The 27,660-nt window shown below is 45.1% G+C and overlaps 2 protein-coding genes across 2 annotated transcripts in view; one reads left to right on the plus strand and one right to left on the minus strand.

The window, feature by feature from the left end:
• FAM102A (family with sequence similarity 102 member A) overlaps positions 1-5,418 on the plus strand; it is a 53,605-nt gene extending 48,187 nt beyond the window's left edge. The window contains exon 12 of the mRNA XM_040404988.1: positions 427-5,418. Within this exon, the coding sequence (XP_040260922.1) occupies positions 427-472 (46 nt within the window). The 3' untranslated portion in view covers positions 473-5,418. The remainder of the gene's footprint in view (positions 1-426) is intronic.
• A 3,850-nt stretch (positions 5,419-9,268) lies between these two features.
• Positions 9,269-27,660, minus strand: part of LOC120977186 — a 41,164-nt gene continuing 22,772 nt past the window's right edge. Inside the window, exons 2-5 of the mRNA XM_040404990.1 lie at positions 23,031-23,283; positions 21,540-21,649; positions 11,679-11,894; positions 9,269-9,514 (exon numbers count right to left, since the gene is read on the minus strand). Coding sequence (XP_040260924.1) covers positions 9,354-9,514; positions 11,679-11,894; positions 21,540-21,649; positions 23,031-23,254 — 711 coding nt within the window. The 5' untranslated portion in view covers positions 23,255-23,283 and the 3' untranslated portion in view covers positions 9,269-9,353. The remainder of the gene's footprint in view (positions 9,515-11,678; positions 11,895-21,539; positions 21,650-23,030; positions 23,284-27,660) is intronic.

A 27,660-nucleotide genomic window follows, 5' to 3' on the forward strand; every position in this document is an offset into this window, starting at 1 on the left:
AATTGCAGTTCAGCCCCATTGAAGTTAATGGGGCTGAGCGCTGCGATACGAAGCACGGCCAGTATATGACAGATGGCGCTGTGCTTAGTAAGCTGAGAGAAGGCCGTGGCGATACTGTGAGCGCCGATGCCTTCTCAAACAGCCGATTAGCGGGGGTCCCATGTGTGTGTCCCGTAAGGGGATAGACACAGGATCTGAACAGATCATATGTGTCCGGCTCCTGGCCTAAAATAGCTGGCCAGACACAACTGATGCTGGCCGCTCTGCATTTTATACATTTAGGATCCCCAGCCCTTTAAACCCATCAGTTTTGCAGGATCTGCCCCATGTAGTGTTCATACAAGTCTGGAAATTCTGGATGATGTACAGCGACCAAGCCTCTCCCTATAGATGGCATGACATAATCCTCTTTCTCTCTCCTTTCAGAGTCTCTGCGGGAGTGTTTGAGCCTGTGGTCATTGAAATCCACTAAATGCACATGAAGCTGAGGATCCGGTCAGGAGTCCCAGGCTACGAGCCAAACGCACCTTTCCAGGCCGCAAGGCTGAGACCTTCCCCACGTGAGGGGAGGACAAGAAACCTAGCGAAGGTCTGGAAGCCCTGAACAGCCTCTCTCCTGGTTCCCTCTGTTCTTGCGTCATCCTGGCACTTGTCGTGTGCACATCTCCAGCACGTTTGAGCTCTCCAGCATGTGACAGTGTTTTTGTCTGCTTCTAATCACTCTGGCGAGGACACCCCAGGCTCTCGGCATTCCCAGTCCTGCTCTGTGATGGTGGGGAGGAGACAAAGCACCGTTCTTACTCTGTGACAACTGCAGCCATTCTTCTTCTTCATTTTTTATTTTTTTTGCATGTTCCTTGAAACGACTGTGTAATGTCTGCATAGACCTTGTCAGTGATGTACGGGTCAGCAGTTTAGAAGAGCTACATCTGCGTTGTGAGGTTGCAGTTCCTGGAAATTGTCCTGTGAAATCAAAGCTAAGAAAATGCATAAGGTGACAATTTAAGGGGCCACTAAACCACCAGCATGTCATCATGCAGCTGGCATATAGCTTTCTAAACATGCCCCTGTCCCAACCAGACATTTTAGCATTAGGCAGTAAACGAACATATTAATTAGCAAAGCCGAGGACAGTATAACTTGCTTCACCTCGCATGGAAGGAGTATTGTTCTTGGCCTTATCTGTGCAATGTGCATGCATCCAGTACCAATGGACTTACAGTATCTCCAGACTCATCCCAGATAAGGCGACATTCACACAACCGTATGTGTTTTGCGGTCCGCAAATTGCGGATCCCCAAAACACGGATACCGGCCGTGTGCATTCCGCATTTTGCAGAAAACGCATGGCCGACCCTATGATAGAAATGCCTATTCTTGTCTGCGATTGCGGACAAGAATAGAACCTCCTCTATCTTTCTTGCGGGGCCACTGAACAGAACTACAGATGTGGACAGCGACGTTTTTTGCGGCCTATGGTCTGCCCCCCTTGCGCAAAATTAGCGTCCTAATTTGGAAGTTCTTTTACTACCTAATGCTCAAATGTCCAGTTTTGACAGGCGAAGCCTCAGCTGCATAACAACATACTTGTGGTTTAGTGGCCCAAAACCTAGTGACTGGTTCCCTTTTAAAGGGAACCTGGCGCCAGAAGCAGCTCCCCTTAAGTTTACATTATACAGCGGTGGTCAGCAACCGCCGGCACTCCAGCTGTTGTGAAACTACATTTCCCATCATGCACACTTGCTTGGCCGTTCTCTGAACTCCCATAAAAATGAATGGAGCATGCTGGGAGTTGTAGTTTCACAACCGCTGGAGTGTTGGAGGTGAGGTTGCTGACCCCTGATTGTACAGTATATGATGTCCCACAATACGAAAATACTAAATTGCACCCTGAATCTATAAGGTATGTTCACACAGCCGAAACCACATCCGACGGGTATATGCCATGGAATCCACAGCAGAAAGCCAAGCGGGCCCTTGGATTTCTGCCATGGGTTTGCAGTGTGTCATCCGGTGTATCTGACAGCTTATGAGCCCCATTGAATGGGACGAATCCACATACGACTTACCTGGCTGTGGTGCAGATTAAAAAAAAATATAATCTGCGGACATGTGAACGGCAACATGGATTCCCAATAGGATGTGTATTTGACGTGGTTTTCCTTTCAGCTCAGAATACTGGCTGAAATCTGCATGACATCTGGGCCATGTGAACGTACCCTTATGCAGTGGTGAAGTCTCCTGTGACCTCTGTCAGCTCTGGAGTGTTCTGGCAGGTTCCCCTTTAATAAGATGGTTTTCCTGTTCCTGCATGTACTAAATCCCATAATGACCAGTCGGGTAGGACTTAAAGTGGCTAAGTCCTAAACCCCATAGATGCCATGAAGCGTATGAGTAATAACCTAAAAATCCCGGACTTCAACCTCACAGGCAGATGTAATTAACCCCTTCCTTTCTCACTATGATGGTACCAAGCTATGTGATTTCCTCCCAGGGGGTTATTGTCCCCTCTCAGTAGAAAGGCGCCAGTACAGAACGGGAGTGAAGTCCCTACACTAGGTCATATAAAACAGCTGGACTGTTATCAGGGCACCCTCAGGAAGGGGCCACGCAATGCAGCTGGACTGCAGACACCCTCCGGCAGGGGTCATGCAACACAGCTGGTCTGTACTTTAACCCTTAAGGACTCACGGAACCCAGCCGAGCTGTGGATCTACTTGAGGACGTACGTGTAAGCAGCAGGGCTGTAAACGATAAGGTAGGGAACCACTTTCGGGAAGGCACAGCTGGATGGTGAATCCCAGGAGTGGACCTTCGAAAAAGTTACCGTGAGGGACCACTGTATTCTGTACTGAAGCCTTTCTTCTATACATTCCAAGGAACCCAAGCAAGAGCCAGTTGTCAGCAGGGGTCGGCTGCGCGGGCCGCAGCTCCTGGCAGATTGCCGCTCGCCTGTACCCACTGTCGCATGGTGTAGACTGCACAATGATATCCTGAGCCAGCAGGCTGGTGTTTTCATTTCATTCCTGTAGCTAATCAACATTTTCAATGTGAAATTTTCTTCTGTGGAGTCATCTGGTGCTCAGGGCGGTGTTTTTTCTTTTCTTTTTGTTTGTATTTTTCATGTTTTTATTATTTTTATTCCGTCTGAACATCTGTATGCCAAGGGAGCGTTGCGGGACTCCCTAAGGGACACGTTTTTTCGAATACCAGACTCGCCTTCGGAAACCGGTCACCTGTTCTTTACTTTTTCCCGTCGTGACGTTTAACGTAGTCGATCTGTACGTACCGCGGAACCGGCGCCTGCGCTGCTATACCGCCGTTCTGCACAAGCGACCACTGATGTTTGGGGCACTTTAAATGATTTATTGGGGCATGGTGCAGGGAATATAAATGTGTTATTAACCTTTTTTTTTTTTTTTCTTTTTTTTTACCCCGTCCGTCGGGGGTCATAAAAAATCTACAAAAAATTGTAGAATTTCCAGAAACGTGCAACTTTTTTTTTTTTTTCCCTATCCCATTTTACTTTTATTCCTTTATTGAATCCTAAGCACTTGAGGGGTTAATCCACTAACCACCATTTTTCTCAGTACTACTCCGTGTCAGGTGAGGGATTAGGGCCCGGATTTGTGAGTAATTGATCGTCAAATTCTCCTGTGGTAAAAAATAGTGTAATTATTAAGGTGTGGGGATTCCTAGTGACAGGGGTTAGGCCGCCTGTGGCTCGCCAACCGAGCTATGAATCTATTGATCTATAATTCCCAGCATGCTTTCGGGGAGAAACGCTTCAAAAATCGATGTGCCAAAGTTATACCTCTGATTTGAATATGGTCTGAGCTGCAGGCGCCCAAATGTCACGAGGACCTGGCGCCTACTCACAGTGGAGGTAAACGAGCCCATGTCGAATCATAGAACATAGGGTCCCCCCCCCACAAAACTGCTCCCTCCACTTGGGTCCAGGTTGAGGCACCTCACTAGAAGATTATTGTGGCTTTCTAAGACATGTAATTGGTCTCAGGACTTCCCAACAGGAAGACGGTTTTGGGGCAGAGCCAACATTTGCGCTGTAATTTGCACTTTTTTTAGCTATTCTGTACCAAAAAAAACTTTGTCCGAAAGGTAGTTTATCGGAGGACAAGGGATAGTTGACCTTTTGTCACGTGGACTCATTCGACCCGAGTCCTAGGACTCTTTATCCAGACGTATGATTGGCCAGCTTCACTTCACCAGTCAGACGGACAGACTCCATGCAAGATTTGCATTTGTAGAAGGAGACGTTTCTAATGAAAAGCATTGTCCGGAGCAGCGGTCAACTTGTGCCTCTCCAGCCGTTGCAAAACTACAACTCCCATCGGCTGTTTGGGCATGCTGGGAGTTGGAGATTCACAGCAGCTAAAGAAACCTGCTCCAGAGGACCTACACCAGCCGTCGGCAACCTCCAGCTGCTGCAAAGCTACAACTCCATGCATGCACACTTGCTTGGCTGTTCTTTATAGTCCCATAGAAGTGAATGCGGCATGCTGGGAGTTGTAGTTTCACAACATCCGGAGTGCCAGAGGTTGCTGACCCCTGACCTACACTCTTGCATAGAGCAAAAACTCGTGATAGGCCCTTAGATTACAAGTATCTGTGGTCCGGAATATCACATTTTCCTATAACCAGTCCATTCTGTAGATCCTGTTGATCAACAGCGCCACCAGTTAAACTGGTCACAAAGAGTACTGCACGCAAAAATGGAGTGAATTTTTTTTTTTTAAGAAAAATTATCACAATCCAATGAAACTTTGTATTTTTGGAGCATAAGCTACTTTTTTTTTATATAAATACCTAAAAATGTAATGTTGCATAAGGCACTTTCTAGATCACTGGTCTCCAACCTGTGGTTCTCTAGCAGTTGAGAAGCCACAACTCCCAGCATGCTGGGAATTATCGTTTCGTCACAGGTTGGACAACCATTGATGTAGATAATATAACTCGTGGAAATGTTGGCTTACCCTAAACCGCACCTGGATGGTACTTCTAGATTATATAACCACTATTTTTCTTCTTATTATTATTTTTTGAATAATGAGAAATTCCACTACAATTTTGTTTTGTACTCAGATAATAAAGTTATATGCAGAGATATATAATAAAAAGTCTAAAGCTATTTTTGCTAAGAGAAGGTCCAATGGTGCACATAAATTAGAGTCTATTGGCCTTGGTGAAGAGCCTATAGTTTTCATAAAAACAGAAATTTCAAAGAATATTTTTTTTGATTTCCCGGAATTTGAGATGAAGCTCGGCACATTTCATTGTTTTTACATCTCGCCTCTTGTTTTACGTTGTAATTGCTCTTCTGAATCCCTTCTGTAAATCCTGTGATCAGTGGCATTCGGGAGAGAATTGGGTAAAATAAAGTTCTGTTTGGTTAACGCATTTCTAATGTGACTGTTACTTTATTACATTTTTTTTATTTTTTATGTTTTTAGAGGAGTCAACCGGTTATAAAGATTAAATTTAAAGGGGGTTTCTGGGAATTAGATATTGATCACATATCCATGGTTTATCAATACCAAATTGGTGAAGGTCCAATACCTGGTGCTCCCACCAATCACCTGTATTGGACGGCTGCTTGCACTGGAAACCACTGTATAAAGTGGATGGAGCTAGAAGCATAAGGTTCCATTCACTGTATAGTTTCCGGTACCATAGGTTGCCCAAAACAGTTGATCAGTAGAGATACAAGATGTCGGACCTCTACATATCTGATATTGATGACAGAGATTTCAGGAGTGCAGGATCAGACTACACATTGTTTGTTTGTAGTCTGTAACCATGGAGACATCCATTCAAAATGAAAAATAACTCATGTAGATTTACATGTTGATTGTTGCTCAGTTTAGATTTGTGATGTATAGTTTAGGGTATGGCCTAATGGTTCTGCTGGGTGCATGCAGACATGCCATACCATGCCCACCCTCAGCAGCAAATGGGCGTATGATTTTGCGGTAAAATGGCACGGCCATTAGCTGCAACGGGTGTGGATTAGCCACATGCGCCCAGCCGCAACATTGGGCCACGTCCTGATATCTGCGGTCTCCAAGGGGCTTTCCAGCTGTTGCAAAACTACAACGAACATGCCATATGTCATAGCATGCTGGACTTGTAGTTCTGCACTAGCTGAAGAACCATCTGTCGCAGACCTCTGGTATAAACCGTATACTACTAGCTATAGAGCCACCGGTTAGAGACCTTTGGTATTAACCAGACATTAGTAGCTATGGATCCACCGGTTGGAGACCACTAGTATAAACCATATATTACTAGCTATAGAGCCACCGGTTGGAGACCACAGGTATAAACCATATACTACTAGCTATAGAGCCACCGGTTAGAGACCTTTGGTATTAACCAGACATTAGTAGCTATGGATCCACCGGTTGGAGACCACTAGTATAAACCATACATTACTAGCTATAGAGCCACCTGTGGGAGACCACTGGTATAAACCACATATTACTAGCTAAAGAGCTACCGGTTGGAGACCTCTGGTATAAAGCATACATTACTAGCTATAGAGCCACCGGTTGGGGACCACTGGTATAAACCACATATTACTAGCTATAGAGCCACCGGTTGGAGACCACGGGTATAAACTGTATACTACTAGCTATAGAGCCACCGGTTAGAGACCTTTGGTATTAACCAGACATTAGTAGCTATAGATCCACCGGTTGGAGACCACTAGTATAAACCACATATTACTAGCTATAGAGCTACTAGCTGGAAACCACTGGTGTAAACCATACATTACGAGCTATAGAGCCACTGGTTGGAGACCACTGGTATAAACCGTATACTACTAGCTATAGAGCCACCGGTTGGAGACCACTAGAATAGACCATACATTAATAGCTATGGAGTCGTTGGTTGGAGACCACTGATATAAACTATATTACTAGCTATAGAGCCCCCGGTTAGAGACTACTGGTGTAAACCATACATTAATAACTAGAGAGCCCCCAGTTGGAGACTTCTGCTATACACCATACATTACTAGCTATAGAGTCACCGGTTGGAGGCAGCTGATTTATATTAGGAACATGCCTCATTATATGTGATCATCTTTAAATCCCATTTATTCTTCCTCCTCCAGAGCAGCACCCTCTGTGCAAACCTGCCATGTTTGTTGTGCTAATATTGTATTCTGGGCTGGTCTGTACTACCTGCCCTTTGGATTTTTTAATGTTGTTAGCAACTGGGCAGCGATAACATATCACACGCCCAACCCATAGGAGAACATGTACAACGTGATCTCGAATAGCTCCCAGCAGTACAATGCCTCCCTCCCAGTGTCAGGTAATGTACAGGGAGTGCAGAATTATTAGGCAAGTTGTATTTTTGAGGATTAATTTTATTATTGAACAACAACCATGTTCTCAATGAACCCAAAAAACTCATTAATATCAAAGCTGAATATTTTTGGAAGTAGTTTTTAGTTTGTTTTTAGTTTTAGCTATTTTAGGGGGATATCTGTGTATGCAGGTGACTATTACTGTGCATAATTATTAGGCAACTTAACAAAAAACAAATATATACCCATTTCAATTATTTATTTTTACCAGTGAAACCAATATAACATCTCAACATTCACAAATATACATTTCTGACATTCAAAAACAAAACGAAAACAAATCGGTGACCAATATAGCCACCTTTCTTTGCAAGGACACTCAAAAGCCTGCCATCCATGGATTCTGTCAGTGTTTTGATCTGTTCACCATCAACATTGCGTGCAGCAGCAACCACAGCCTCCCAGACACTGTTCAGAGAGGTGTACTGTTTTCCCTCCTTGTAAATCTCACATTTGATGATGGACCACAGGTTCTCAATGGGGTTCAGATCAGGTGAACAAGGAGGCCATGTCATTAGATTTTCTTCTTTTATACCCTTTCTTGCCAGCCACGCTGTGGAGTACTTGGACGCGTGTGATGGAGCATTGTCCTGCATGAAAATCATGTTTTTCTTGAAGGATGCAGACTTCTTCCTGTACCACTGCTTGAAGAAGGTGTCTTCCAGAAACTGGCAGTAGGACTGGGAGTTGAGCTTGACTCCATCCTCAACCCGAAAAGGCCCCACAAGCTCATCTTTGATGATACCAGCCCAAACCAGTACTCCACCTCCACCTTGCTGGCGTCTGAGTCGGACTGGAGCTCTCTGCCCTTTACCAATCCAGCCACGGGCCCATCCATCTGGCCCATCAAGACTCACTCTCATTTCATCAGTCCATAAAACCTTAGAAAAATCAGTCTTGAGATATTTCTTGGCCCAGTCTTGACGTTTCAGCTTGTGTGTCTTGTTCAGTGGTGGTCGTCTTTCAGCCTTTCTTACCTTGGCCATGTCTCTGAGTATTGCACACCTTGTGCTTTTGGGCACTCCAGTGATGTTGCAGCTCTGAAATATGGCCAAACTGGTGGCAAGTGGCATCTTGGCAGCTGCACACTTGACTTTTTTCAGTTCATGGGCAGTAATTTTGCGCCTTGGTTTTTCCACACGCTTCTTGCGACCCTGTTGACTATTTTGAATGAAACGCTTGATTGTTCGATGATCACGCTGCAGAAGCTTTGCAATTTTAAGAGTGCTGCATCCCTCTGCAAGATATCTCACTATTTTTGACTTTTCTGAGCCTGTCAAGTCCTTCTTTTGACCCATTTTGCCAAAGAAAAGGAAGTTGCCTAATAATTATGCACACCGGATATAGGGTGTTGATGTCATTAGACCACACCCCTTCTCATTACAGAGATGCACATCACCTAATATGCTTAATTGGTAGTAGGCTTTCGAGCCTATACAGCTTGAAGTAAGACAACATGCATAAAGAGGATGATGTGGTCAAAATACTCATTTGCCTAATAATTCTGCACGCAGTGTATACCGTATACAGGTCCCGGAGGAAAGAACCTGCACCGTGTATGACCACAACAGTAGTGCCGCTGCAATTGCTCCTCCGGTTTAGGGATAATTATTGTTAAAGTATGAATTTGTCATTATCAATATGTAAATTAACACCTGGGTGGTTCGAGGGGAAGTCAATAGCCATGTAATTATTCACTGGCCATGTCTAGGTCAAATAATACCTGGGGCCATATTAGAGGAAGTCCAAGAGGGTCAAAGAATCAGACACACTTCCTTTTTATTTCATTACCATTGCACTCGCTATTCGTAGACCAGTCAGGTGGTAATTTCCTGTTCGAGATTAGAGAGAGGATCTGCTTTATTCCAGAAACAGCGCCCCTTTGATCATTAGGCTGTGTCTGGTATTGCAGCTGCCATGTACAACTTTCTTCTGCGCTTGTCATTTGGAATCTAGTCTATACGTTGAAATAATCTATGGAGTCGTCTTCATGACAATTGTCTGTCAAGATGGTTTCCCGATTTTTCCTGAAACAGCAGCAGATCCCGCACCAGATACGAGGTTCAGGGGTGACAGAACTTCCTTCTGTTGTCTGCATGGAGCGCAGGGAAGAAGCACCTACGGAAAGTAAACACCTCAGTCATTTTGTAGAAAAGACCCTATACCAGCTGTATGTCAACCTACAGGATTGTGAACCGGCCAGGCACGATTAACCGAGGAGGTGACCACTATCAGAAGCCAAAATAAACAGCCTCTCTGTACAGGTGGCTCCCATTCTGGTGCACTTGAGCCATTATCTCAATGACCCCTATGTAATACTACAGAGCGTATCCTGACGAAGGCCTCTCACCCAGTTAAGCCAGTTCTCTCTGAGGGGCATACACAACGAAACAGTTGTGTGCAGATGAAGTGCTGGCTTAGCTATAATCCTGTCTGCAGATGAGATGCTGACTTAGTTACAATCTTAAAATATGCCTCAAGGTCTGTTTAAAAGGTCGAGCATGGATGTAGGATAAATACAGCAGCACTCTGCAAATCAGACAAAGTACAACAATGCTTACAAAAATTATGGTGCTAATACTACGCTTATTTATAAAAGCGAGATGCTTGGACAATGCATTTTGTACAAAACCATCTAAGCCCGTCTGCCGAACCTCAAGGCGATCTCTGTTAGACGGGTCCTAACACTAAATACTACCTGTTATGCGCCATAATGACCGCCATAAATTTCAGGGAGTGTTGGACCCACATGCATGTTGGATCCACTCTGCCTTTTTCCATGTTTTGTGCCAAAATGGCCTCCATTACAAGGGATGCAGGTACCAACATGCATGCTGAGCCCACTCTATACCCTTCCTGGTGCTAGACAGCTTCCAATGAATGTAGTGAGAGCAGGCTACAGCTTTATACTGAAAGTAATTAAAATCAGCCTATGGGGCAGACAGGCTAATCAGGAGTGCACGACTCGCTGGACTGCCACATCTCCAGCATTGTAAATCTGCAAAAAAAGGGGACCGCCTGAATTTTATGGCAGTCATTATGGCGCATAACAGGTAGTATTTAGTGTTAGGACCCGTCTAACAGAGATCGCCTTGACGTTCGGCAGACGGGCTTAGATGGTTTTGTACAAAATGCATTGTCCAAGCATCTCGCTTTTATAAATAAGCGTAGCATTAGCACCATAATTTTTGTAAGCATTGTTGTACTTTGTCTGATTTGCAGGGTGCTGCTCTATTGTCTCTTTTTTTCCTCTAGGTCTTTGCCATAGCAGCGTGCACCTGCGCACTGGGAGGTGCTGACTAACCCCCTTTTTTTTGCAGATGTAGGATAAATACCCTACATCTGGTGGTATATCTCTCTCCATATCACAACTCAAGGGATGTGTCCTTTCTGCTGTAGCTCTATCAAAGTGTAGGGGGTATATCCTTTCTGCTGCAGCTCTTTTCCTGTAACTGCTACAGCTTCTAATAGAAGACATGGCTGCTGGCAGTTGAATATTTAAACTGAGCGTGTATAACCACCTCAGTGAGTTGGACAAGAAATAAGGAAAAGAACAAACAGCAGGTGGCGCCATACAGATACATTTTATTGAATAACTCAGTGGCTAGACTAAATTTTTAATTACATGTAATTACAAAAGCATTCAGATCCAGGTGCTGGTTTCAAAAACGTAGAATGTATTTCATGGCACAACCCCTCAAAAAATGGTTCCAGGACTAGAAAAAAGGTCTACCTGAAGGGAAAATATCCCTTCGTATGCAAGTTTAGGTCAGTCGTAGACATGCGGCTTGGTAGCAGGGAGGCCATCCACATTCCCTGCTGGGTCAGGCCACATTTCAGGGTCTTTCGCAGAAATGTCTGCGACTGAAAATCACTTCCAGTCATCTGAATTGGGTTTTTTTGGCGGCAAGCACATGGATTTCTGCAAGCACCCGTTGTAATGAAAGGAACTGATTTTCAGTCGTAGAAATTTCTGCAACAAAATCCGTTGTGTGTGAAGGCAGCCTTACTGCCGCAACACCCACACCATAACAACTAGATCCATAGCCAAGCTGCCTTAGCTCTGTTACTATTTGTTTGGCTGCCCCCCATGGCATTTGGGCATCCTCCGGCTATACCCCTGAGAACAACTACCGTCACCTCCCACTCTGATCCTACTGTGCCACAGGGTATCCTAGAACAGTAGGCTCCTTGAAGTCCTCTTACGTCACCATTACTTTCCACCATGTTACCTCTCTCCTTAATCATTACTGCCAGCCGAGCGATAATACTGTATACTCACCAAACAGGAAGTACGCCGTTAGTGACCCCGCAAACATGATGAGGATGATGTTCCCTGGGCCCACGTCTTCAGCCTGGCAGCTGCTGGGACAAGCACATGGACTCTCCACAGAGATCTCTAGGACCTCAGTAATGTCCTCCATCAGGGGGAAGCTGATCGAAGAGACCGGGCTGCAGTTAAAGTGAACGACTGCTCTCAATGGACTCTCCTGTGAAGCTGAGGGGAAGAATTAGTACACGTTACACCTCAAATAATTATGGTTCTGCTATTTACCAATGGTCGACTAATCTTTCTCTCATATAATAGTACAATATACGACAAAATCTGTATAATCTGCAGTGGAGTGGAGAAGTACAGCCTAAACAGAAACAATGTTGCAATTTCTGTCTGTCATAGACCTGTATAGAGTTTCAATGCAAGTCTATGGGAATGACTAAACCGTTTTGCCAGATATAAATAAGTCTTCAGACATAAACAAAAAAGCTAAACCAGGCAGTCAAAATGTTTATTTCCCTCCAAAACTTTACATAGTCCCTTATTCCCAAATTCCGAAACCAGTTTGCATATGGAAGACATGGCCCGAACAGGTTAGATATTGCCTCCTCTGATCCTATCGTTTTCCAGACAAGCAGCGTCAGATGTGTCCTGCACCCATCAAGTAAATACGACTTCAGTGGTATAATGCTGGGGACGTTGTGTATATGGCAAAAGAACAGTATAAAAGTCCAAATACACATCTTTCTAACCGTGCATTGATATAATTAGGTCTCCATCCTGTAACAATATCCAGGCTGCCAGGGTATGCTGGGAGTTGTAGTGTTGCAATAGCTGGAGATGCACAGGTTGCTGTGTATAGATTTTATACATTGTGACGCCATTGAAAGTATTGCACAGTATTGGGGGGCGAGGTGGTGGGATTTATTGGAAATCTCATTCCCGGGCTAGTGACACAACGCTACAGTCCGTGTCTAGACTTTGTCATCTTCAGGTTATGAAGCTAAACTGGGCTAAGTAGCTATTAAAATGGAGAAAGCAGACTCGACCGTTAATACATTCTGGCATGCCAGGCCATTTCGTTGCCAGGTCTGTCGGTATGCCAGGCAGCAAGCCGCAGTAAAAAAGGGAAGAGACAGATAGCAGGACTTCACTGCTTTATTATTTATACTGCCGCATCAGGGAACATTGCTATAAATGGACTTTAGCTTTTTATATTGTTCTTCAAATGGGGCTTTTCCAAAAAAAAAAAAAAAAAAAGGGGGATTTAGATTGATTCATGTTTCCTGAGATTACTATTTATTTATGCAAAAGAAACAATTGGGTCTTCATTGTCTATAATTTCCATATGTGATGGTTGACCTTGAGGAATAATGTAAGGTTAAAGGGCATCTGTCAGCAGTTTTGTGCCTATGACACTGGCTGACCTGTTACATGTGCGCTTGGCAGCTGAAGACATCTGTATTGGTCCCATCTTCATATGTGCCCGCATTGCTGAGAAAAATGATGTTTTAATATATGCAAATGAGCCTCTAGGAGCAACAGGGGAATGCAACCTCCGGCGCTCCAGCTGGTTGTGAAACTACAACTCCCAGCATGCATAATTGCTCTGCTCTTCTCAGAACTCCCATAGAAATGAATGGAGCATGCTGGGAGTTGTAGGGTGACAACAGCTGGAGTGCTGAAGGCTGCTGTTACACCTAGAGGCTCTGCTCTCTCTGCAACTGCCTCACCTTCTCCACTTTGACACGTTATGATGTTTTCACTGCCTGGCCCTGTCAATCAAAGTGCAGAGGGAGCGGTGGTTGCAGAGAGAGCTGAGCCTCTAGGTGTAACGGCAACGCCCCCGTTGCTCCTAGAGGCTCATTTGCATATATTAAAACCAAATTTTTCTCAGCAATGCGGGCACATATGAACACGGGACCAACACAGATGCCTTCAGCTGCCAAGCGCACATGTAACAGGTCAGCCAGTGTCATAGGTACAAAACTGCTGACAGATGCTCTTAAAAAGGGTACAAGATTGATGATCTATCCTCAGGTTATCAATATCTGATTGGTGGGGGTCCGACTCCCGGCATCCGAGCTGATCAGCTGTGGGAAGGGGCCGCTGTGGTCAGGTGAGTGCGCTTAGTCAGTGACGTCATGTCCATCGGTCACATCACCTTTGTGCAGCTCAGTCCCATTCAAATGAACAGGATTAATCTGCAATACCAAGCATAGCCACTATACAATGTACAGAACATGTCAGAGTGCTGCTGCCCCTTCAAACAGCTAATAAGCATCAGTGCATGGAGTCGGACTCCCACTGATCAGCTACTGATGTCGTATCCTTAGGACAGGTCATCCCCATTGGTGGAGCGGAGAAGCACAGCCTAAACAGAAACAATGTGGCAATTTCAGTCTGTTATAGACTTGCATAGAGTTGCAATACAAGTCTATGAGAATGACTAAGCAGTTTTTCCAGACATAAAGTCTTCAGATGTAAACAACAGAGCTAAACCAGACAGTCAGAAGGTCAGTGTACTTGTTTTCTCCCTCCAAAACTTTTCATAGTCCTTTACAGTAGCTGTGGAAGATTTCTAAGTTCTCAGTGCATATACAGAAAGTCCCAAAGTCTCTCAGTATTAGCTGGCTGTGTATTAACCCTTTCCACAGTGCAAATGAACAGAATATATTACCATAAACATATAAAATGCAGTTCATCAATATAAAACAGTATAAATGCAAACAGCATAAGGCTACATGCACACGAACGTTGTTTGTTTCCGTGTCCATTCAGGGTTTTTTTTGCGGATAGGAAGCGGACCCATTCATCAGTCCGCCTCAGTATGTCTGTTCCGTAGCCCCCGCAAAATAAAATAGAACATGTCCTATTCTTGTCCGTTTTAAGCATTGTTACAATGGATCCGCAAAAAAAAAAACGGATGGCATACGGATGTCATCCGTTTTTTTTTGCGGACCGCAAAACACATACAGTCGTGTGCATGTAGCCTAAATCACAGTGCAAGTTAACCCGTCAAAGTGCACTAAGTAATGAGCTAATAGCAATAGGGACAAAGTACTCCAAAGTACCCTTGCTCCAGGGTACTACGTAGACATTGTAGAACTCGTCCTTTACAGATAGGTGTTTTAAGACACTTCTAAGCTTTCATGGTCAAGAGGGCTGGGGCAGGAACGCATAAGCTGGGCAGTGTGTTAGTCCCAGCCACATCAAGCACCCTCCTTAGCACCAATGCTCATCTATCCTTCAGACGTTTCTGGCACAATATCCCCTCTGTTTCCTGTAGGAATAATATGATAAGCTCCTTTAAATACAGGCGGGCATTACCTAAAGAAATCCTCATAATCATGTCTTAATCTGCATTGTGGCATCTGAAGGAATTACACAGTCACAGATGATCCCTGGATCTCAATGTTCACTTTTTTTTCCAGCAGAACACGAAGCAAATCTTGTAGCGTTTACCACCCTGTCGGGCTGGCAGGACATGTAATAAGTGAGGACTGATGAGTCAAGATGCTTCATCAATTCTGGAAACTCTTCGCCATGTAATTAGAATGAGAGCGGGCATGAGACATGAGCAGAGGAGGCAGCCACATAACGGGCAGCTGCACCCAACGCCTAGGAGTGTCATGGTGTCTGCCTACACCAGCTGACTGGCCATAGCCTTAAAGGCTCATGCACACAGCAGTATAAGGGTCCATGCACACAGCAGTATAAGGGTCCATGAACACAGCAGTATAAGGGTCCATGAACACAGCAGTATAAGGGTCCATGAAATAAGGTTACATGCACACAGCAGTATAAGGGTCCATGAACACAGCAGTATTGAGGTACATGAACACAGCAGTATAAGGGTCCATGAACACAGCAGTTTAAGGTTACATGCACACAGCAGTATAAGGGTACATGCACACAGCAGTATAAGGGTCCATGCACACAGCATTATAAGGTTACATGCACACCGCAGTATAAGGGTACATGCACACAGCAGTATAAGGGTACATGCACACCGCAGTATAAGGGTACATGAACACAGCAGTATAAGGTTACATGCACACAGCAGTATAAGGGTCCATGAACACAGCAGTATAAGGTTACATGCACACAGCAGTATAAGGGTACATGCACACCGCAGTATAAGGGTACATGAACACAGCAGTATAAGGTTACATGCACACAGTAGTATAAGGGTCCATGCACACAGCAGTATAAGGGTCCATGAACACAGCAGTATAAGGGTCCATGAAATAAGGTTACATGCACACAGCAGTATAAGGGTCCATGAACACAGCAGTATTGAGGTACATGAACACAGCAGTATAAGGGTCCATGAACACAGAAGTATAAGGGTCCATGAACACAGCAGTTTAAGGTTACATGCACACAGCAGTATAAGGGTACATGCACACAGCAGTATAAGGGTCCATGCACACAGCATTATAAGGTTACATGCACACCGCAGTATAAGGGTACATGCACACAGCAGTATAAGGGTACATGCACACAGCAGTATAAGGGTACATGCACACAGCAGTATAAGGTTACATGCACACAGCAGTATAAGGGTACATGCACACCGCAGTATAAGGGTACATGAACACAGCAGTATAAGGTTACATGCACACAGCAGTATAAGGGTACATGCACACCGCAGTATAAGGGTACATGAACACAGCAGTATAAGGTTACATGCACACAGTAGTATAAGGGTACATGCACACAGCAGTATAAGGGTCCATGAACACAGCAGTATAAGGGTCCATGAACACAGCAGTATAAGGTTACATGCACACAGCAGTATAAGGGTCCATGCACACAGCAGTATAAGGGTCCATGCACACAGCATTATAAGGTTACATGCACACCGCAGTATAAGGGTACATGCACACAGCAGTATAAGGGTACATGCACACAGCAGTATAAGGGTACATGCACACAGCAGTATAAGGTTACATGCACACAGCAGTATAAGGGTACATGCACACAGCAGTATAAGGGTACATGCACACCGCAGTATAAGGGTACATGAACACAGCAGTATAAGGTTACATGCACACCGCAGTATAAGGGTACATGCACACAGCAGTATAAAGGTCCATGAACACAGCAGTATAAGGTTACATGAACACAGCAGTATTGAGGTACATGCACACAGCATTAGTGAGGTACATGCACACAGCAGTATAAGGTTACATGCACACATCAGTCTAAGAGTACATGCACACAACAGTATAAGGGTACATGTACACAACAGCATATGGGTCCATGCACACAGCAGTATAAGGTTACATGCACACAGCAGTATAAGGGTCCATGAACACAGCAGTATAAGGGTCCATGCACACAGCAGTATAAAGGTCCATGAACACAGCAGTATAAGGGTACATGCACACAGCAGTATAAGGTTACATGCACACATCAGTCTAAGAGTACATGCACACAACAGTATAAGGGTACATGTACACAACAGCATATGGGTCCATGCACACAGCAGTATAAGGTTACATGCACACAGCAGTATAAGGGTCCATGAACACAGCAGTATAAGGTTACATGCACACCGCAGTATAAGGTACATGAACACAGCAGTATAAGGGTACATGCACACAGCAGTATAAGGGTACATGCACACAGCAGTATAAGGGTACATGCACACAGCAGTATAAGGTTACATGAACACAGCAGTATAAGGGTACATGCACACAGCAGTATAAGGTTACATGCACACAGCAGTATAAGGGTCCATGAACACAGCAGTATAAGGGTCCATGAACACAGCAGTATGAATACATGCACACAGCAGTATAAGGGTCCATGCACACAGCAGTATAAGGGTACATGCGCACAGCAGTATAAGGTACATGAACACAGCAGTATAAGGGTACATGCACACAGCAGTATAAGGGTACATGCACACAGCAGTATAAGGTTACATGCACACAGCAGTATAAGGGTCCATGAACACAGCAGTATAAGGGTCCATGAACACAGCAGTATGAATACATGCACACAGCAGTATAAGGGTCCATGCACACAGCAGTATAGGGGCACATGCACACAGCAGTATAAAGGTACATGCACACAGCAGTTTACGGATACATGCACACAGCAGTATAAAGGTACATGCACACAGCAGTATACGGATACATGCACACAGCAGTATAAAGGTACATGAACACAGCAGTATAAGGGTCCATGAACACAGCAGTATAAGGTTACATGCACACAGCAGTATAAGGGTACATGAACACAGCAGTATAAGGGTCCATGAACACAGCAGTATAAGGTTACATGCACACAGCAGTATAAGGGTACATGCACACAGCAGTATAAGGGTCCATGAACACAGCAGTATAAGGGTCCATGAACACAGCAGTATAAGGTTACATGCACACAGCAGTATAAGGTTACATGCACACAGCAGTATAAGGGTCCATGAACACAGCAGTATAAGGTTACATGCACACAGCAGTATAAGGGTCCATGCACACAGCAGTATAAGGGTACATGCACACAGCAGTATAAGGGTACATGCACACAACAATATAAGGGTCCATGCACACAGCAGTATAAGGGTCCATGAACACAGCAGTATAAGGTTACATGCACACAGCAGTATAAGGGTCCATGCACACAGCAGTATAAGGGTACATGCACACAGCAGTATAAGGGTACATGCACACAACAATATAAGGGTCCATGCACACAGCAGTATAAGGGTACATGCACACAGCAGTATAAGGGTCCATGAACACAGCAGTATAAGGGTACATGCACACAGCAGTATAAGGTTACATGCACACAGCAGTATAAGGGTCCATGAACACAGCAGTATAAGGGTCCATGAACACAGCAGTATAAGGGTACATGCACACAGCAGTATAAGGGTCCATGCACACAGCAGTATAAGGGTCCATGCACACAGCAGTATAAGGGTACATGAACACAGAAGTATAAGGGTACATGAACACAGCAGTATAAGGGTACATGCACACAGCAGTATAAGGGTACATGCACACAGCAGTATAAGGGTACATGCACACCGCAGTATAAGGGTCCATGAACACAGCAGTATAAGGTTACATGCACACAGCAGTATAAGGGTACATGCACACAGCAGTATAAGGGTCCATGCACACAGTAGTATAAGGGTACATGCACACAGCAGTATAAGGGTACATGAACACAGAAGTATAAGGGTCCATGCACACAGCAGTATAAGGTTACATGCACACAGCAGTATAAGGTTACATGCACACAGCAGTATAAGGGTCCATGAACACAGCAGTATAAGGTTACATGCACACAGCAGTATAAGGGTCCATGCACACAGCAGTATAAGGGTACATGCACACAGCAGTATAAGGGTACATGCACACAACAATATAAGGGTCCATGCACACAGCAGTATAAGGGTACATGCACACAGCAGTATAAGGGTCCATGAACACAGCAGTATAAGGGTACATGCACACAGCAGTATAAGGTTACATGCACACAGCAGTATAAGGGTCCATGAACACAGCAGTATAAGGGTCCATGAACACAGCAGTATAAGGGTACATGCACACAGCAGTATAAGGGTCCATGCACACAGCAGTATAAGGGTCCATGCACACAGCAGTATAAGGGTACATGAACACAGAAGTATAAGGGTACATGAACACAGCAGTATAAGGTTACATGCACACAGCAGTATAAGGGTACATGCACACCGCAGTATAAGGGTACATGCACACAGCAGTATAAGGGTCCATGCACACAGCAGTATAAGGGTCCATGCACACAGCAGTATAAGGGTACATGAACACAGAAGTATAAGGGTACATGAACACAGCAGTATAAGGGTACATGCACACAGCAGTATAAGGGTACATGCACACAGCAGTATAAGGGTACATGCACACAGCAGTATAAGGTTACATGCACACAGCAGTATAAGGGTCCATGCACACAGCAGTATAAGGGTACATGCACACAGCAGTATAAGGGTACATGCACACAACAATATAAGGGTCCATGCACACAGCAGTATAAGGGTCCATGTACACAGCAGTATTGAGGTACATGCGCACAGCAGTATAAGGGTCCATGCACACAGCAGTATAAGGGTACATGCACACAGCAGTATAAGGGTACATGCACACAACAATATAAGGGTCCATGCACACAGCAGTATAAGGGTCCATGTACACAGCAGTATTGAGGTACATGCGCACAGCAGTATAAGGGTACATGCATACAACAATATAAGGCTACATGTACACAGCAGTATTGAGGTACATGCACACAGCAGTATAAGGGTACATGAACACAGCAGTATAAGGGTCCATGCACACAGCAGTATAAGGGTCCATGCACACAGCAGTATAGGGGCACATGCACACAGCAGTATAAGGGTCCATGAACAAAGCAATATGAGTACATGCACACAGCACTATAAGGGTACATGCACACAACAGTATAAGGGTATATGTACACAACAGTATGAGGGTACATGTACACAGCAGCATATGGGTCCATGCACACAGCAGTATAGGGGCACATGCACACAGCAGTATAAGGTTACATGCACATAGCATTATAAGGGTCCATGCACACAGCAGTACAAGGGCACACAGCAGTATAGGGGCATATGCACACAGCAGCATAAAGGTACATGCACACAGCAGTAAAGGGTACATGCACACAGCAATATAAGGGTACATGCATACAGCAGTATAAGAGTACATGCACACAGCAGTATAAGGGTCCATGCACACAGCAGTATAAAGGTACATGCACACAGCAGTATAAAGGTACATGCACACAGCAGTATAGGGGCACATGCACACAGCAGTATAAAGGTACATGCACACAGCAGTGTAGGGGCACATGCACACAGCAGTATAAAGGTACATGCACACAGCAGTCTAGTTTTATGTGGATTTTTTTCGAAGCAGTTTTAGATGCGTTTCCATGCCAAATTCATCTCCAAAATCCAGATGCGTTACTTGCAGAATTTGACGTGGATTTTGATGCAGACTTGCCCCACATCTCTTTGCATAGCAAAGGGTAGAATCTGCACTATAAATCCATACAACCAATTGACAAGCAGAAAATGTCAAAATCCGCACCGCAGAAAATTTCTGCACCATGTACATGAGATTTTTAAAAATCTCATCTACTCAGCCGATCCTGCATTACACTGTGGATTATCCGCACAAAAAAACTGCATGTACCATGTCCCCTAACCCCTCAGTTCTGTACGAACTTGGAGATGTGCTCCTGCAGATGTGCACGGGGCCCCACCTGTACCTCGGCTGAGCATGCATGTGTTCTAAATGGAGCGAGGGTAGAGAATAAAAAGGGGTCGGGACAACCCCTTACACATCAGATAGTCTGCTGACCTGGCTTGGTGGATATTAATCTAATGTGTATGGCCAGCTGTGGAAATATTCATCCAATCTTCTAGTGTCATTTTTTTTGCATCACTTTCACCTTCTTTATCTACTACTATGATGACATCAAGCCTCCTGAAGTCACACAGCGCCCCTACTGTATCCACAACATGTCCTCTCTAATGATCTCTAAGATGGAAGCAGCGAACCTGCTACAAATCTGTATAGTCTGTGCCTGTGTCGCTGCTCGTCCCCATGCTTTACACTGCAGCTCTGCTTCTTCTTAATGAATGCTGTGTTAAAACTCAGTGCAAGTATACATCATTTCCATTACTGTAAGAATAGAGTGATTAATGACTACCTGCAGCTAAACCACCAGAAACACATAATCAGTTAATCAATCTCCACATAGGAGTTCCCCTTTAAATATACACTTCATACAGTTCTGTATAAATCTCCGCATTTTGGGTCTTACACGACTTACCTCTGTATGTGACCGACAACATTTTGCTCTCGTTGCTGTAAATGAACTCATTGCCGTCATGCTTCCCGAATCCCGTGTACTGGGGGGCACTTCCTTTCGCCTCTAGATCTCTGCGTGGAAAAATCAAGAATCAAATTCTGAAAAATGTGTTCAAATATAAAAATAGAGACGAGTTCAGCTTAATCATTGTATGTTTAAGAGACAGACAACCTTGAGGTTTTTAAGATCTCTGCTTGCTGCTAATGAATGAAGCATTACTAGCTGAAAATCACCCTTGTAATGTAGTATACCGCACTGGAATATTCACATGCGGCGGATTTGATGCGTATATTTCAGAAAATCAAAGGGAATGGGTCATCAATATTTAAAGGGGTTATCCAACCCCTGAAATGCTCCCCCATATACCCGGGCCCCTCACACACAATGTACTTACCTGGCTCCCCAGCACCCGCGACGCTTCTGGAGCCCGCATGACCGCCCTGTCGCGCGAATAAAAACATCCGGCATCGGGGGAAGGGGGGCAGCCAATGGCAGGCGGTGACGGGGAGCGAGGTAAGTACATTGTGTGTGAGGGGCCCTGGCATATGGGGGGGAGGGGCATTTCAGGGGTCGGATAACCCCTTTAATTTCCCGGAAACCCCCTTTAAAAGGCCTCCAGACTGATACATTTTACCTGCACTGATACATTGTAGCAAACAATCATTCAATATTATGTATTGAGCTCACTAGTCATAACAATGTACAAAATATTAGTAATTTTAATCATTTTACGGGGTTTATAGACGGTGTCGTTGGCTCTGCTAGTAATTAATTGTATGCAGAGATCATTGATGTATGGGGCCTATAGGAATCAGAGGAAAGTGGTTATATCAGTCATAGGCCTCATGCACACGACCGTTGTTGTGTTCCGTGTCCGTTGTTCCGTTTTCCGTGATTTTCTGCGGACCCATTGACTTTCAATGGGTCCGTTGAAAACTCAGATAATGCACCGTTTGTCATCCGCGTCAGTGTTTCCAGTCCGTCAAAAAAATAGGACCTGTCCTATTTTTTTCACGGACAACGCTTCGCGGACCCATTCAAGTCAATGGGTCCGTGAAAAAACACGGAGCCACACAAGATTGTCATTCGCGTCCACGTCCGTTTTTTTTCCTATCATTTGCAAGGCAAACTTGACTTAGATTTTTTTTTTCACTTTTCATGTCTGGTGATCCTCCAAAAATCAAGGAAGACACACAGAAACAAAAACGGATCACGGATCACGGAACAACGGAACCCCATTTTGCGGAACGGAATACAACAACGGTCGTGTGCATGAGGCCATAGGCATATGTCAGTACAATGTATATACCATATATGCTGCTATATCGGTGTGTATGTGTAAAGTAACCCACCTATCCCTCCTGCAGCTACCAGTCCCCAAATCAATGCACTGGATCTGAATTTCCATACACTATAGATCACAAATTCTACACCCCCTTGGCGGTACATTACCTGGACACGACACACACCGCCACATGGGAGCAGTTCAGAAGCGCCATGGGTTCGGTGAAAGGGTGGCACGGGCTGAAGGTCACCGACTGTTCTATTCTTTTCCCTTCCACTTCACGTTGCACCTTCCTGTCCCGTATCAGAAAACCCTCCATGTCTCCTAACGCAGCCAGATTGACGACCCCCGAGCCGTCCTTCATCAGGCACTTGCAGGGGTTCACTTTCATGCATCCGTTGGGGTCCCCCAAAACTAGTCCTAAGCATAAAAGAAGCAAAATGCATCCTGTAGCCATAACTGAGGATCGAGGTAGCAGCACGCAGCACGTAGGTGACAAATAGTACAAATGGACCCAGCCCGTATTCACACTATACTGTCAGGGAGGAGGTCTGGGGGCAGTTTTAAATTCATCCCGGTAAGCACGTGGCTGGGCTTTTATGGGGGCATCTGTGGCTAAAATATATGGCGGCATTCTGTGGAAATTGGTGGCTGGCCTTTTATGGGGGAATATGTGGTTGGAATATATGGCGGCATTATTTGGACATTTATGGCTGGCCTTTTATGGGGGGCATATGTGGCTGGAATATATGGGGATTGGGAGGGTCTGGCGCCATTATGTGGACATTTGTGGCTGGCACTAATGGGGGATGTCTGCTTCCATGCCAACTGCTATGATGGCATCTGTGGCTGACCTTTATTACGGCTTCTGCTGCTAGCGCATCATTACAGGGACTTTTCTGTTGCTGGTGGATTTTACTTAACGCATCGCAAAGAGTGAAATCCGCAGCGTAAATTGGCCTGCTGTGTACTTAAAGGGGTTGTATCATTTGATACATTGTGGGGGGATATCGCCAGGATATGCCCCCAATGTCTGACAGGTGTGGGCTCCACCTCTGGGACCTGTACCTATCCTTAGAACGGAGCCCACAAAGTGAATGAGGGTGCACCGCGCATGCGCAGCCGCCCTCTATTCATTTCTATGGGACTGCCGAAAATAGTCGAGCGCTGGCTTGGCTATTTCCGTAAACCCTACAGAAGTGAATAGAGTGGTGGCAGCACTTGCGCAGTGTGCTTCCCATTGATTTCAATGAGACAAGTGCAGCTATTTTCGGCACTAGAAATGAATGGAGGAAGGCCACACATGAGTGGTCCACTCTCCGTCACTTTGCGGGCTCCGTTCTAGAGATAGAGAGGTGGGACCCACACCTATCAGACATTGGGGGTATATTCTAGCGATATGTCCCTAATATATGAGATGATACAATCCCTTTAAGTCCAGGATTATAAAAACATGACTGCTTTCTTCCAAAAACAGCACCACCCCCGTCCACAGGTTGTATGCGGTATTGCAGCTCAGCTCTATTGACTCCAATGGAGCCCAGCTGCAATTTCAGACACAACCTGTAGACAGGGGTGGAGCTGTTCATAGAAAAAAATCTGCCATCTATTTCTAATCCTTGACAACCCCTTTAATTAAAATCCACACTGGGGGTCAAATTCTGCTGTAGATTTTCTCTGTAGCGGTGAATACACATCAGAAAGAGGAAAGTGACTTAGCAACCAATCAGATTCCACCTTTCATTTTTCAGACCTCCTTTGGAAAATGAAAGGTGGAATCTGATTGGTTGCTATGGGCAACTAAGCTAGGTTTCCACACATAACCTTTTGTTTCCTTTTCTTAGGCCAGGCCAAGCCCCTTAGCGTCGAAATTTGGTTAAAATTAGATTTCGGGACTATTTTGGGCACGGGTGACCAGGAACATGTATAAACAATCAGGTGTCAAACTAAAGGAGCTGTTTATACATGTCCCTGGGCGTCACGCTCCTCATATTGTCTCTTCCGAGCCCAAAATCTTGTGACACGTCTAAATAAAAAAGCCTCTTTCATGTTTATTTTTGACCTCCTCATAAAGGGAACTTGTGAAATTCTTCTAAAATTACAGGGAAGTAAGATGAATAGGTGCGGTGTAAGGAGATGACAGGCGACAATCACACAGCCTGCGTGACCAGAAATACACATAATGGTCAGGTTGTGACTGTAGACCTACTATTAGAAAGCTGCGTCTGGAACTGAAAAATCCCCAAAATATGTGGGAACATTTATCAAAACTGGTGTAAAACTGGCTAAGTTGCCCATAGCAACCAATCAGATTCCAGCTTTCATTTTTCGCAGCTCATTTGGAAAATGAAAGGTGGAATCTGATTGGTTGCTTTGGGCAACTAAGCCAGTTTTCCTTTACACCAGTTTTGACAAATCTTCCCCATCATGTATACTGTGACAGGAGAATAAACTGCAGGTATCTTTCTGTGTGCACTGTACCTGAGGGCGCCTGTTCTGCTATTAATCTCCTTTACCAAAATTTTTTAAGGGGAACTCCACTAACCACCAGAATTTTCCATTCAAAATTATTCCCTTCAATGAATCACTTTCTGGCCCTGCCGTTTGCCAAGCAGCGGAGCGTTGCCTAGCAACAGCAGCTACAACCAGGGAGTGACAACACTAGTTCTCCATGCGGTCATTAAAATCTGGATTTCAGCAAAACAGGAACCTGATCAGGGCCGTCACCACTAGAGATGAGAAATAATGGCTGCCCTACCCAGCGCTGGATGTTTTCACACAGCATTGCCGCCCAGTGCCCCCCCCCCCCCCCTCATGGTTGCTTAAAACGGCCAGGCTTACCCTGCGCCATCGCTGCTGCCCCTTAAATCTTGCGCCTGAGTCAATCTGTCTAAGGCCCCTTTCACACGAGCGAGTATTGTGCGCGGGTGCAATGCGTGATGAAAAACGCATTGCGCCCGCACGGAATCCGGACCCATTCATTTTAATGGGGCTCCTTACATGTGCGTTGGTTTTCACGCATCACTCTTTGCGTTGCGTGAAAATCGCAGCAGGTTCTATATTCTGCAATTTTCACGCAACGCTGGCCCCATAGAAGTGAATGAAGCTGCGTGCAAAACGCATTAAATCGCATTGCACCCGCGCGATAAAAACTGAACTGAACGCGGTCGTGATGCCTGCGAAATCGCATTTTTAACTGAACGCATTCGCAACGCACCCAGACACGCTTGTCTGCAAGTGGCCTAAGTTCGGTACATGCGCATGCGCCGAATGTAGACCGGTCGGCACAGGCACAAGATTTCAGAGTCAGCAACGATGGCGCAGGGGAAGCTTATGTGTCGGTCATCTAATAAACGTATGGGGTCATTTATTAAGACTGGTGTTTTAGATGCCGGTCTTGATAATCCTGCGCTGGCGCTTGATGTGCCTAAGTTATGTAGAGGCGTCGGGCTTAGGCGCATCCACTGTCTTAAATCAACGACAGCGCCCTTGCTGGCGTAGATTTAGATCATTTTCTACGCCAAAAACTGGTGTAGAAAATTATAAATGAGACGGGCCTGCCGGCCTTCCCTCTTGACACCGCACCCCCTTTTTTAAAACTGGTTTACGTGTCGTGGAAGGGGAAGAAGTTTTGCCGCAAGTCACCTCTAAAACAAAATCAGCCGGTTATCTCCCTCCACAATAAATGATTGGACATGTTAAATCTAACATGTCTGATCCTCATTTACCATGGCATCTGACACTCAGGGACCCTGGAGGGGTATTCTCATCTGGGACATTTATGGCATATCAATATCCCACCTCTGGGACTGCTCCTGACTTCAGAACGGGGGCCCCAAAGTGAAAGGTGCATGAGCGGCCACCCTCCATTACCCACCATAGTGGGCATGCTTGCGCGGCTCGCTCTCCATTCACTGCTATGGGACTTCTGATCCGAGCGTGATCACTCAGCTATTTTTGGAAGTCTCATAAGTAGTGAATGGATATTACACTGCGCAGGCGCAGGCCCTGCATATCTTATTAGTACACCTTACTCCTTTAAAAGGTGCTCATATCAGGATCTCCCAACTCTTCCCCACCCCCAGTGGCAGATGTCTGAGAAGAGAAGGATCAGGCAGATTAGATTTCAACATGCCCAATCCTTTCTTCCCACAGCAGATAAGCCAATGCCAAAGCGGTGCGGCGGCAGCTTATTTCCCTCTCTACGCAGAAAACACAGACAAGCAGGCATGTGTATGGGGGCATCACCAGCAGCACGTGACGCATAGATGCCAATGATCCCGAATTTGTAGGGACTGTCCTGGCAAATTTGTGCTATCACTGGCTTCAAAGGTGCGAGGCTTATGTAAATTGACAGTTCTGGGTGGGTTTCGGGGGTGTGGCCCAAATTTCCAAACTACAACGTTTACTTGTAATTAGGTCCGTCAGCTTCGGCGGAGGTAAAAATAGCGCTGCCATATGGACGCTCTGACGCTGATGTGAACAAAACCTTAGGGCTTCTATTTGACCAAAAATGAATTTAATACTTGGCAAAAGAAAAAAAAAAAATGCTTAAACAACCTAAAATGTGCCAAATAGTAATGCTTATTTCCATACTGATTCAGCAATGCTCCAGGACATGCCTAATAATACCATCACCCCCACCATCTCCCTCCACTCGTGTTGCTAGGCAACAGCATTTTTTGCACTTTTTCCTATCTTCCTATTTTTAGCCTTTATTTTGGAAGTGCGTGGACTGATAGGGTTTAGGATCGTCAATCTGGAGTGACGAAAACTGCACGAGAGAGAACTTCCCCC

This window comes from Bufo bufo, chromosome 8 (genome assembly GCF_905171765.1).
Source record: "Bufo bufo chromosome 8, aBufBuf1.1, whole genome shotgun sequence".
NCBI lineage: Eukaryota > Metazoa > Chordata > Amphibia > Anura > Bufonidae > Bufo > Bufo bufo.